Below are 14,726 nucleotides of genomic sequence, written 5' to 3' on the forward strand. Positions count from 1 at the left end.
CGCCGCCAATGCACAGCGCGACGCCGCCAATGCACAGCGCGAGGCGGAACGGGACCGCGCCAATGCACAGCGCGACGCCGCCAATGCACAGAGCGAGGCGGAGCGAGACCGTCTGCAGGCGCAAATGATGGAGCTAGCGCTCCAAAGGGTGACTCCCCACTCCTCCACCCGGAGCTCCCGGAGATCATCACGACACGGGTCGAGGGCACCTTCCCCTCCCCGACCAATCTACACGGGACCCAGCCAACGGGAAGAACCTGCTTACGTCTCCGAGTCCCCTCCCCGACCAATCTACACGGGACCCAGCCAACGGGAAGAACCTGCCTACGTCGCCGAGAAACTAACCAAGAGACTTCAAGACCTAGCGGAGGACGAGGGAGGACATCAAGCCCACACGCACGAACCCATCTCGGACCAGGAGGAACAGTACAGCCCCGACCTCAGCCCCGAGACGCTGCGTTACGAACCCCCGACCCAACCCAGGGGTGAGTTTAATCAACAGTCAGCACCGAGGAGCAGTACCTGGGGGCCCGGCCTCTGGTTCCCACCCAGCACTAACCCACGACCCCACGTACGGGGAGACTCGCCAAGGAGGCCTCTCCCCCTACGTGCATCAGTGTCACAGCCATCCATGGCATCTTACATTGGGACACCCACATTCCCAGACTTTATGCGTGAAGACAGAGCGCAGTATACTGAACTACGCATGTGTTTAGAGACCATTATGTCCGGAGTACAAGACGAGTCATACAAATATGCCATCCTCCTCAAGCACCTTAAAGTACCCAGAGCGCACAACATAGCGCTGGCATATTCTAACTCAAGGACCCCCTACTCTGATGCCCTGGTGGCCCTCGACGCGCATTATGGACGTACATGGGACTATGTAATTCAAGAGATACGGGAGATTGAACGTCTTCCCCCAGCTAAAGACAATAGAGCTCTGGATAACCTAGCAATTAAAGTACAATCCCTGGTAGGGATGCTCGGATCACAAAAGGAGAAGGGGATGTACGAGTTGTACGCCAACTCCAACGTGGAGCGGATACTAGAGAAGCTCCCCCCAGCCCGCCAAGAACAATCCCTCCTAGACCTTGCTGACTTCTTAGCCAGGGAGGTCAGCAGTCTACGGATAGACACATTCGCGTGGGGTGGCTCTAACCCTAAAGATGGACCGAGAAGGTTTAAAGACAACGGCAGGCTCGTCACCGTGATGCACCAGGCCGAGGTGGTGTCACGGCAGACGAGTCACAACCCCCACGCCAAGGAGAAATGGAAGGCTGCCTGTCAGTACTGCGACAGTGAACACTGGCTGTCACAGTGCGACGCCTTCAAAGAACTGACTACAGCCGAAATAGGTCAGTAGCTTAGGGATAACCGCCGCTGCTTCCGCTGCGCGCGCGGCCACATGGCAGCAGAATGCCGCCTTAAGAAGCGGTGTGGCAAGTGTGCCGGCGCCCACCTGGAAGTACTGCACGAGAGCAATAAACGCCCACCAGGAAACCAAAGTAGGCCCATCACAGTGATGTACCAGGCTGAGTCGGTGTCACCACAGACCAGTCTTGACCCCACCCCCTGGTGTACTGACTGCCGCAGCGGACACTGGGAGTCACGGTGCTACGCGTACCAGGCCGAGTCGGTGTCACCACAGACGAGTCACAACCCCCCCGCCAAAGAGGAATGGAAGATCGCATGTTATTACTGCCACAGAGGACACTGGCTGGCACAGTGCGATGCGTTCCAGGGACTGACCATCGCCGAAATGGATCAGTGGATTGAGGCTGACCCCCCAGACGCCACTTACCGCGAATCACTGTGCGAGGCCCCCAAGCCGAGATTAGCCCTACAAGGCAACTCACCAGCAGAAGTACTATACATAGACCCTGCGAAGAGCGGGAGCTCCCGAGTGCTCCTCAAGGTGGTCCGAGTGCTCCTGAGCTACGAGGACAAGGTCCTCGACACCTACGCCGTCCTCGACGACGGGTCAGAAAAGACTCTCCTCCTCGCTTCCGCCGCAACCCAGTTGGGCCTGCGGGGTACCGAGGAAACAATGACCCTCCGTACCATTAGTCGAGACTTAAAAACAATAAAGGGTGAAAACGTCTCATTCACTATAGCAGCGGTCGAGCAGCCCGAGAAGCGGTACAGCATCACCAAGGCGTTCACAAGCGACAACATAGGTCTGTCAAGCTACGACTACCCCATCCCACAGCTGATGGAGAAGTACGACCACCTACGCCTACTGCCCATACCGCTCATCAGCGGAGCTACACCGACCCTACTCATCGGCTCCGACCACACGGACCTCATTGTCCCAACCAAGGCGGCCCACATCGGACCCAAAGGATGCCCAGCCGCGGTTAAGACCCGACTGGGGTGGACGCTCCAGGGCCCCCTCTACGGACCTGCCAGCCAACCAACGTCCACACGCTGCCTTTACACAAAGGTGAGCGACACAGACAACACTCCCTTACAGCCTGTTGAGAGGCTATGGACATTAGACGCGATGCCATTCAAGGCTGAATGCAAGAAGGTTCGGCCCAAAGAGGACAAGTATGCCATAGCTTCTTCAACCATTATCTGAATTAAAAAAAATAAAAAAAATAAAAATAATCTAACCCTAACTAACCATACTGTCATGCACTTGTCCTAATAAACTAACCTACACTGTAGCACTCAACACTTTGATGAACATTGTTACTCAGCTGATAGAGTTGTGCTCTTCCTGATGGCTTGTCGTACAGAACTTGTAAGTCGCTTTGGATAAAAGCGTCAGCTAAATGACTAAATGTAAATGTAAAATGTATAGCTCTACTAGAGCAAAGGACTACGAGAGTCAAGGTCGACGGAGTGTTCCGACACGCAACCCCACTCTTGAAGCGGACGAAGACGCCTGTGAGAGAACCGTGGGTTCAAGAAAAGGGAGTTCCGAACTCCACCCCTCTCAGCTACGCTCCAAGCGACGTAGCTGACCTCGAACCCAGCACCCCAAACTACCTCTTGATGGGGCGGCCGGACCCGGCCCCTCCTCAGACGGTGTACAGACAGGACGACAGGAACGGACGGAGGATGTGGAGACACAACCAAGCACAGATCGACCAGTCTTGGGCCCGCTTCCTCCTACGCTACCTACCATCCCTTCCAGCCCGTCAGAATTGGGTAAAGGACAGGGACAACCTGAAGGTGGACACAGTCGTCATGATAATAGACCAGTCACTACCCAGAGCTACGTGGCCGGCCGGCCGCGTGAGCAGAGTGATTACTGGTGCCGATGGGAAGGTCAGAGCGGCAGAAGTCATAGTCCAAGGGCGGACTTACACCCGACCTGTGGCGAAGTTGATAGAGCTGCCGGAGATCCCTGACTCCCCTGATGACGATCATGACCCACTGACTTTGTAGATTGCCCTACTCCTCACAACAAGTATGGAGAAGTTGACTGGACCCTAATATTAATCTGTGCTCCCTTTACTAATTAGGTGCGGACTAATTAGGAGGTGGCTGTTCTGAAGGGCCAGATTAACATTGAGAATCTACGTTTTATTGTTTTATATAACTTGTATATTATTTATATATATAAGCTATATCCCTTTAAGCCTCCGTTTGAATCATACTGTAGCATTATTCGCTTTCCTCATTGGATAATGCCTTTGACGTCGGCGGCGCCTAGAATCGCGCCCCTGAGACAAGTTCAAAGACGAGTCTGGACATGTTGGGACATGTCTGGGGCCAGCACATTGATCCCAGACAAGAGCTTCGGCTGCGCACTAGAAAGCCCTCTAAGTATATATATTGTGGAAGGCGCAAACAGTAGCAGTTCGGCGTTCGTGTGTGAAGGTTGGTTCGTTCGTCAGTACAACGGTGAAGTTCAACCTAATGCAGTAACGTGAAGTTCGTCCGGAGTAATGCAACAGCAGTAGTTGAACCTAGCGTATAGCAGAGTCAAGTTCGACCTAACTTAATGTGAAGTAAAGAGTCGTCATTTAGTGTGAATCGTATTACAGCAGTTTGTTCGGTGTGCAGCATTAACAAGCAGTTCGTTCGTTTAGTAACTAGCGTGAACCTTAGCAAGTGTGTGTGGACTTAAAGTAATTAGTGCCAGCACACGAGGTGGGCCTAGTAGCAGAACTATTGGACATGTGCGCATTGGAACCTACCGCGGCGATATTGTAGAACCATTATTGGTTGGATTATAGTGATTGTGGAAACGTAGTACCGTGGAGAAGAGCATTGTTAATACCCTCGTCGTTTGGATTTAACTACCCTGAGGATTCTACATCGGGCTAGCTTCGTGGACGAAGCTGGCTGGCTATCATCATTGCTATCGGGCATTGGATTACAGCTATTACCTTGCTGCCGAGCACTTGGATTATAAAGACCGGATCCGTATGAGAACCCCCTTTTCTTCAAGTGAACAGCCTGAGTATCCGTACATTCTTCCTTCCTCTGGAGCTTACAACTCTGGGAGGATATCACCAGTCTCCAGCTGTACCCTCGTTTTGCCCCCCTATATTGCCATCCCACGCCAGGCGGCGTCTGGTCTAGTATACCTAGCCTAGGAATTATTCATTCCCACTGACTTTGCTACTCGCTGACTTTCTAATATCATTCGCCATAAAAGAGCGACCCAGTAATTATCAGTTGTATCTTCTGCATAATAATAAATACTGTAAATGATATCTCCTTGTCACCGTGCCGTCTATTCTGAGTGTCTGCCATAATTAACTGTACTGTCTGGCAAGTAATAATAATAATAATAATAATAATAATAATAATAATAATAATAATATGTAGTAGTGGTTTAATCTATCACAATCTTTAATACAGTCAGGGTTTTGTAACCCCTCAGTTACAATTATTATTATTATTATTATTATTATTATTATTATTATTATTATTATTATTATTATTATTATTATTATTATTATTATTGTAGACCTCAGAGACTGGGCCTGAATCCATAAGTCGCCCACATATCCCTGTGGTTGAGTGTTCTGATGGTGAGTGAGCACCACACAATCTAAAATCCCAGTAAGATGTATTGCAATGACCCAGTCTCTGTTTTTTTGTCAATATAGACAGAAATATTCTATTTGGAAAAGATTTTTCAAATATTGTTGAAAACCTCTAGATACAATCTACAGATGAGTGAGAATCCTATGTAAACAATTAAGGCAATGTAGAACACCTGGGTCATTGAAACACCTCGGCCATTTGTCCCGTGACTTTGTAGTTCCAAACAATTCATATGAAACAAAAGTACAATAGGCATTCTGAACTTTTACCTCGTAGACATTATTTGATTTGAAATACCAATTTGATCATCACAGAGAGAAAAAAAAGGTCCAGTTTCCAGGTTCCAGTTGCAACAAACACAGAAAAACCAAACCAGTCTCTATAGCAACAGATGCCTGAATAGGTTTGGGTGCCTTTGAAGAAAGGTACACACACACACACACACACAATGAATAAATGTAATTTGTTTTGACTTATCTATCTATTTGGCACAGTAATAACTGCCTTTCTATTTAAGATTGAGTCTAACATATCAATATGAACTCAACGAAAACAAATTGAGAAAATGTTCAAATGTTTTTTTAAACGCTTTATAATTATGTTCATACTTGTTCCCTCCGTCCTCTCGATCCACACAGTCACACACACACACACACTGGGAACAGAATCAATTCAGATCACCAACACGCATACAAAGCTGGCTACTCCACAAACACAGCACTCACATCGCTGACTGATAACTGGCTTACACATATTGATAGGAAGTCAATGGTGGGTGCTGTGCTTCTGGATTTTAGCGCTGCATTCGACATTATAGATCATGATCTTCTGCTCATGAAACTTTCAGCTTATGAATTCAATGAAAGTGCTATTAAGTTGTTAAAGAATTACTTACTTAATAGACTACAATCCGTGATGTTTAATGGCACACTATCGGAGATGAGGGAACTCCATGCCGGAGTGCCCCAAGGGAGTTGCCTGGGTCCCTTATTGTATGCAATCTTCGTTAATGATTTACCATTAGTACTTAATAATGCATCAATGGAGATCTATGCAGATGATACTACCGTGTATGTAGCGGCGGAACAATCTGAGTCTGTTAATAGGTTATTGCAAGATGAGATAGTGCTAATTTCCAACTGGGTACGTGAAAATAAGTTAAAGTTAAATGTTGCAAAAACCAAGAGTATAATGATAGCCTCAAAATATACATCTAGATCAAATCCTAAATTAAATCTAGTTCTGAACTGTGCTGATATCGAACAGGTCAGTGAGGCAAAACTGCTGGGTGTTGTAATAGATTAAACACTTTCTTGGTCGAAACACATTAGCAATATGGTGGCTAAGATGAGCTGTGGTACTTCAATGATCAGAAGGTGTAGAAATCTGTTGACTAATGGTACAGCAAAGCTTGTACTACAATCTTTGGTCTTATCACGCCTGGACTACTGTCCTACTATATGGTCTAACGCCTCTAGGCTTGATCTGAACAAACTCCAGTTAGCTCAGAACAGGGCGGCACGCCTCGCTCTGCGCTGCTCTGTGAGGAGTAGTGTTGGAGTGATGCATGCCGCGCTGACCTGGATGACAGTGGAACAGAGGATGGCATGTAGCCTGGTAACTTTTTTGTTTAATATCTGTAATACTGGGAAACCGGAGGGTTTGCACTCACAACTGTACCCAACTAATATAAGACATGGATATAGCACAAGGCAAGCATTAGATTCATGCTTTACTTTACCTCTACCAAAAACAAATGCTCTGAAAAAGACGGTAATGTATATAGAGCAGTTGCTTATTGGAATAAAATACCCAGAAATATAACTATGATAAGGAACAAATTTATGTTTAAAAAAAAGTTTTAAATTGTGCTCATGAATAATGAGTTATTAGTATGGAAATATAAAGGTGATCGATGGTGACTTGAGAAAAGTTATGCTATAATATGAGTTCAAATCATATATATGATTTTGATCTGTTTTGTTCTTATGGACTGAATATGTAATTTGTATTTTATGGTTGAGAATTGTGATATCTAACTTATGAATATTGAGTGAGCTTTTATTCGCTGTTTTGTTTGTTGTGATGTTTTCTTGTGAGTACTTCAATGTTTGTGGTTTTATATTTTTATTTTACTTTTTTGTGTGTGTTTGTATTTTTAATGTTTGGACCCCAGGAAGAGTAGTCTCACTTTGGTGTAGACTAATGGGGATCCACAATAAAACAATAAAACAATAAAACACACACACACACACACACACAGTCTTTGCTATAGTTTTGCAATTCGGGAGCGAAGGACGGATTGGGGTGGAGATGTGTGACGGTGAGATGAAGCGAAAGAGAGGACAGAGAAAGCATAAGGACTAGACAGATGGGAAGGTGAGAGCTGAACCTGGAGAGCAGCAGCGCAGATGGACGAAGAGTCATGTGACACACTGAGTCACTTGGACAGGCTCCCCCTGCTGCTAAACCCACTGACTGACCAGGCCGCTCAAGCCACACGAGACGCAGACTACCTCTCGGGACGTAGCGCATCATTCATGAGCACAATGCCATGAACACAGCTCATTGGCTATGGTTGTCATAACCACCCGTTGTTTGCCTATACCAAGACGTCTGTGGCGATGATGTAATGAAATACTATGAATAGCTCAATTGACCTATCTCGAACCCCACCCTCTTTTCCTTGATCCTCCAATCACAACTGTTGCTATCCTCAGACAAAGCGACAGTTGTGATTGGAAGATCCAGAAAAGAGGGTGGAGCTTGAGATAGGTCAATAGTGAATTGTTTGTGTAGTTCTCTTTCTTCCAGCATGGCTGCCTGTAACATACAACCATTGTTTTGTACATGGCAATGGAAGAGACAACAGTTGCTTTGTGCTTTGTATCACTCGACAAAAACAATAATTTGATGTCTTCTTATTACTGGATCTTGTAAACAAGTCAGAGTAGAACAGTAATATTATGCTTTTCCAGTGTTTTCCCTACTCTACACTGCATAGAAATGAGGCATTTTATTTTGAAAGTGGTTACCAATGGTTACAGGCAACCATGTTGGAAGAAAGAGAACTATACGCAACAATTCAGTGCAAGGCCACCAGTCCTATGGCACAGAGTTGTCCTGCCCTATACTAACCCACCCTTTGACATAATATGAGAGCATATTATGGCCCCTTTCCCAAACAGATTATGTTAACCATTGATAAGAAATATGGCCTTATTCCAAACCAGTAAACTGATAAGACCCTCATCACGCTACAGTCTTCCTTGCCATATCCCAGGGCAAGGAATCTATTAATGATAGATTATAATTTTCTTATCTCACATTAATAAATGGAACATTGACATGGTATTATACTATGGCCTGTGTGAATACCTGATTGATTGGCTGGAGGGGAATTCATTCATTCATTAATTGCAGAAACATGCCACACACTATGTTGCGTATTATCTCTTGTATAACATGTTCCAACCCAATTATAAGGTTCTTATCTTGAATAGGAAACATCCAATTTGACCCCTGTTTGTCTTGACACAGTGGCATCATGTCCTATAGTCCTTGGTGCGATATGTGGCCCAGATCCAGGCCCATATCAGCTTTTTGGCCTGTTTCTTGATATGGCCCTATTCCAAAACAATCCATTGACAAGCATACAGTACCACTAGTATGACCCAGTTCCATAACAAATCAACCCGTTGCTGAGTACAGTTTGGCCCCATTCCAACCCTATGTGGCCAGACTGTATAATATACACTCTATTCATCTAGTGGCCCTGATCCATATCTTATCAGTCTCTTGCTCCTTGTCTTGAATGAGATTGTGTGGCACTATTTCAAATCGGCTGCTTGGTATCTCACGTGTATATGATTGAAAATAATCTTATAGGTCGCTATATTCATTTAATATGATAATAGCTCTGCCCCACCCACATAATAGCATGTTGATTATATGGATATGATAGCAAGGCTATCAGTTGTACTATTGTAGCAAGCAGTAAAGAAGCCATGGCTTGATCTCAAAATAAGGAGGTGCATAAATTCAACCCATTAATTTATCCTTCAACAAAGATCCATTACATTTGTTATTACATAGTAGCAATGCGCACATATTCAAGTTCATAGTAATTTTACAAATTCCAGTAAAGACTACTGCAAGTGTATGTTTTTTTTCCAGACCTTTATGCCAAGTAGGTGCTCTTGATACAATCTGTTTCATGTGTGAGGTTTCATCTTAAACTAACAGAAGATTCATATAATAATTAATCTCTATTTAAATGTCTGAATGTGACCTTAAAACAGCGGTACTGAATGAGCTAAAGGCCTTGAAGTCCAGAATTGGCACTGAGGAAGTTTGTCCAGCTTGCAGGACGTCATGGCCCATGTACTTCAAAATGTCTTCATGTATCAGCATACACAAAAGAAATACTATTCTTATGCTTCTCAAAAAGTTTCTCTCTCTCTCTCTCTCTCTCTCTCTCTCTCTCTCTCTCTCTCTCTCTCTCTCTCTCTCTCTCTCTCTCTCTCTCTCTCTCTCCCTCCATCGCTCTTTTTCTCTCATGCAATACGATCTACAGAAGGATGCAGGATGCAGTTCTCTTTGTGGTATTACACTTTTTGTGGAACTTCTAAAAACAATGTTCCTTCTTGGGCAAAAAGGCAGACAGAATTCCAGCGTGGTCTAAAATCAGTCCGGGCCAAATGAGCCCTGATGCAACGCAGGGCTTTTTGCCTCGTCGCTGGTGCTTAAGCAGACTCGCCACAGTCCAGATAAAATAGCTCAACTTAAATTTGTATTATAATGGTCCATTTAAATCTCACCATGAGCCATGGTCACCTTGGACACAGGGAAAAAACGATCAGTTCCCTTTTCTCCGGTAGGCCTCGCTACCTCATTACCTTTGTCCCCCAAACGACATCTCTCCCTTCCTCCGAGGGAAACAGTTACATCGTCTCGTTTAACCGACCTCCTTATTTGGGCGGTATGACTACCAGTGGCGCTCCTCTCCGGGGCCTCCACATTAGCACTTGGGCGTCATTGGCGTTGGGCCTCCCCAGGGCGTTGGGAGGGATGGGTTCCTGGTAGTTGAGGATGTGGGGCTGCTCCTGATGCGGCCTGCCCACCAACGAGGCCCGTGAGCCGAGGGGCATGTCCGGCTCCACGGCGATGTCCACCCGCATCCTCCACCGCACCGTCTGCAGCACGATGCGCTCCTGGAAGAGAGGGAGAGCGTGCCATCGATGGAGCATGTTCAATGTGCTGTGTATATATGGGGTGTCTATTCTAGTGCATCACAGTGAGCGTTAAGATGGCGGTTTATTTTAAGTTCATGGTGAGAACTAGGTTGTACGGTATGTTTTGCATAAAACATTTGTTGGTTATACATTGTGTTGTCAAAGTGCATCCTAGCACCTTTAGGTCGCTTAGTGCTGTGATTAAAAGGTGTAATACATTCCGCAGATTAAGTGGCACACACTAGAGCAGAGCAGTAATGGATATAGCACCCCTTTAAGTGCTTTAGTGTCTCTTTACTGAGTCAGTGGAAAGGATGAAAGGGATATTATTGGGATGCCATCTGCTACCTGTGTGGTTCTTTCGACTAGAGTATAAAGTATTACACATCACTGCAAAAATAAGAGATCCGTTTCAATTCTGTTCCTGTAAAAAGAAATACCCTGTCATACTGAGGGCATGATTTACAGGGGCATTTTTGGTATGGTTCCAATTTACTTATTGTCTCTGAATGATGGAAATTAAATTACAATTTCCGTTCAATGGACTTTCCGCACTTTGTTGTTCCCAAAGTCTGAACAGAAATGGAAAAGAAAGCTTTTAGGTTTTCCGCACCTACTGCTTGGAACAATCTTCAGTCTGATCTTAAAATTCAAGCTTGGTAACCCTGAATGTGTTTAACCCCTTAAGCCTGACGTGCCCAATACTGGTATTAATAGTATTCATTAATGTAGCGTTTTCTTTTCAAATGTAGCCAAGAGTAAAAACCCTAACCCTATCAGACAGAAGCTACTCTGTCAATCTAGCGGATTATGATTCTGACAAACACAGCATCTGTTCTGGTATCCCGCAGGGCTCCATTCTTGGCCCTTTATTGTTCTCCCTGTATATACTGCTGCTGGGTGGACCAATCACAGAGTTAACTTCCATTTCTATGCTGATGATACCCAGCTATACCTCTCCGTTGCTCCAGACGAGCCCTGTGCTCTACACCCGCTGTTGACCTGTTTGACCAGCATTAAATGCTGGATGAGTGAGAATTTTCTCAAGCTAAATGAGGATAAGACAGAAGTTCTCATAGTGGGGTCTAGCGAGCAGAGAGAATCGATAATAAGTAGACTGGGTAACCTGAATGTAGAAAATAACACTGCAGTGAAGAACCTGGTGGTTATTATTGATTCTGAATTTAATTTCAATACACACATTAATCATGTCACGAAGATTGCCTTTTTTCATCGTAGAAATATTGCGCGAATTAGAGCCTATCTGTCCCTGGACGATGCAAAAACGCTGATCGATGCTTTTGTTTTCTCTCGGCTTGATTATTATAATGCACTTTTTTTCTGGCCTGCCAAAGAAAACAACTGACAGATTACAACTTGTCCAAAATGCGGCAGCCAGAGTTTTAACTAGAACTAAGATGAGGGAACATATTACTCCAGTTTTAGCTTCACTGCATTGGCTCCCGGTTGTTTTTAGGATTGATTTAAAAATTCTTTTGCTTGTTTTTAAAGCTCTTAATGGTCTGGCACCGTCCTACCTGTGCGACTGCCTGCATAGATATGTTCCAAACCGCCCCCTCAGGTCCTCTAGTGCGGACCTGCTCGAGGTGCCTACAATGAAATATAAAAAATACGGCGAAGCAGCTTTTGGAATAATCTCCCACTACATATAAAACAGGCAGCCTCTGTGTATAGCTTTAAAGCACAGCTCAAGACCTATTTCTATACTCTTGCTTTTAGCTGATTTTAAAATCCCTGTTGTCATTTATGCTTTTTAGCTATTTTCTTAATCATGTTTTGCTATTTTTTTGTGGTTTTAAACCCCTTATTTTTTGCTCTGTTAAGCACTTTGAACTGCATTCTATGTATGAAAGGTGCTATATAAATAAAGATTATTATTATTATTATTATTATTATTATTATTATTATTATTATTATTATTATTATTATTATTATTATTATTATTATTATTATTATTATTATTATTATTATTATTATCAAAACAGCAGTCAAAGTGTATATTCTCAGGACTACGTTTGTTTACCAATACTTTTAAGTGTTATTAGCAAAATATGAGTTCATAAATATCTCGGCGCATCCCGGCGGAAACTGGATGAATTACATGGAAATAAAGGAAGCTGTCATATGTGTGTGTAGTCCTATGAAAGAAGAGACCCAGGGCTTTCGATGGGCTTTCAAATTTCATGAAACTACACTACCCAACTCACGCCAGCCCCCGTCAAACTTGGAGCCATCTGGCATGAAATTATTTTTCAATGTTATTTTTCATGATTACAGGTCGAACAAACCTGAACGTTATTGTCATAAAATAGAACGTAGTTTTGTTTCTTTACCTTTCTGTGGATGTCTAGAAAAAAACTGCGTCTCAATCTGATGAAAAATGGCGGAGCATTTTTCATTACAAAAAAGTAACTGTACTTACAGTAGATTTCATTCACGGTCTTTGCTGCCCTGTTATGGGCGCCTGGTGGTACTAAATCCAGATTGAACTCTGCCATTGGAATGAGGAGATTTGGCCCGATCCATAGATGTATGACTTGACCATAATAAGGTCATTTATAGGCCTGATATTCTATATCCTATATTCATATTTCGGATCGCAAAATTCTGTACTGTATCTACAAAAGGTAAACTCCTGTAAATCATCTGCCCTTTATTAATTTGCTTAGATTCTTTGTACACTTCATCTCAAGAAGGTGCTGAATGAGCTCAGGCAATTCACGTCTGGTCAATGTTAGCATGGTGTTATTCACCATCAAAGATGAAACCATTTATAATAAAGTAAATACAATTTACTCAAGCATAGTAACAGACACAATATTTCTGACACTGGGAATACATTCCTTGAGATCCCTAGATACCAGGAACATGCTAATGGACTTGTAGAAGTGGAGCAATCTTCCATTTACTTGGGTATGTACTTTTAGGTGAATCTTCGGAAAATAGGGCTAGGGCTTAAGAGGTTAAGGTTATGGTGGAGCCTATTGTAACCAGATATTCTGTGTGCAAATGTTTTATCAGATAATTTTTCACTGTTACTTTTATCTGTAATGTCTCTGTGTTTATTCTGAAACGTTGTGTTGCTGCTATTCTTGGCTAGGTCTCCCTCATAAAAGAGATCTAGGATCTCAAACCATGGTTAAATTAAATGAATTAAAACAGCTTATAGATATACACTTTCCCCCTACTCAATAGGTATGGCAACGTTGCTCAACATGTCAGACTTGCGGAACCCTAAGTAAATACGTGACGTATCAGACAGCTGTCAGCCGTACCAAGATGACACCCAGAGGACGTTACATTATGCCAGAACAGGTTCAACTATATGCTGTCTCACCAAATCACCAAAACAGAGTGTCGGCTCTCCATCTGTGTGTGTGGTGACATTACCTTAGTGATAGAGTTCATGGCTACCAGCCACGTGATGAAGCTCTGGTCCCTGGTGATGTGGGTCAACATGGGCGTGTTGCTGTTACTGATGGGCACTGCCCACGTCACGCTGGGGTAGAAGTTGTCATTCATACTGACGGTCAGACGCGATGGCTTGGATGTGGGGCCCGTCAAGGTGACTGTCTCAGTGGTGTTGCCGTACCAGGGGTAGCTGACGCCGTCCGAGTCACTGATGGCCTTGACCCGGCCCTCACGCAGCTCTGGTAACTCCCAGCTGGACCTGCGGCAGTGGACAGAGAGGGGGCAAGAGAGAGGGAGGTTTACTGAGGACAGTACCTTATGTAGGCTGTGTTCTGTGCGTGTGTGTGTGTGTGTGTTCTGTGTGTGTGTGTGTGTGTGTGTGTGTGTGTGTGTGTGTGTGTGTGTGTGTGTGTGTGTGTGTGTGTGTGTGTGTGTGTGTGTGTGTGTGTGAAGAAAAGACGAGACAGGGATACTTGCTTGTGCAATTCACTCAAAAGCAAAGCAAGATGATGGATGGTCACCCAAAACGTACATGCCAATATCACCATAGGTGTTGTAGAACTCCATTTGGGTACAAGCTTGGATCCAGCCCACCACCCAAGTTTCATTACGGGGCACCGGCGGCATAACGATTCCTGCAGAGGCCCTGAAGTAAGGCGTCTTGTAACGGAGCACGATGGGCGAGTTCTCTTCAATGATGGTTGGACACTGGTCAATGGAGGCAGAGACCTCATATACCACAATGTTCTCCCGTCTAATGCGCGGCTTGCATGCGATGCTCTGAATACAGCCCATAGTGCTGGCAAGTAGCAGAGTAAGCAAAACCAGAGACGGGGGGAGCAAATGATACCTGGCCAGTATGCACATCAGTCCCCCTCGGGTTCCACTCCTGCTTGAAGAGCAGCAGATCAATCTTTTAATTGCTTATCATGGCTGATTGGTGCTGAGCGGAAAATAGCGCGTCACTTTAAAGGTAAACATATAGTTCACATTCTTTCTGATTTAAAAACACCTAGAATCATATTTCCGTGGGAAAGTGGGACAACG

The 14,726-nt window shown here is 44.5% G+C and overlaps 1 protein-coding gene across 1 annotated transcript; it reads right to left on the minus strand.

The window, feature by feature from the left end:
* Positions 1-9,983: 9,983 nt before the first annotated feature.
* Positions 9,984-14,546, minus strand: fam78ba (family with sequence similarity 78 member Ba; the record flags this gene model as incomplete). The annotated part of the gene is made up of 3 exons (XM_084326921.1): positions 9,984-10,226; positions 13,659-13,938; positions 14,212-14,546. 3 exons carry the CDS (start codon positions 14,544-14,546, stop codon positions 9,984-9,986), a joined length of 858 nt encoding a protein of 285 aa, XP_084183047.1.
* Between the last annotated feature and the right edge of the window lie 180 nt (positions 14,547-14,726).

Source organism: Notolepis coatsorum (genome assembly GCF_963971535.1).
Source record: "Notolepis coatsorum genome assembly, chromosome: 13".
In the NCBI taxonomy this organism is placed as follows: Eukaryota; Metazoa; Chordata; class Actinopteri; order Aulopiformes; family Paralepididae; genus Notolepis; species Notolepis coatsorum.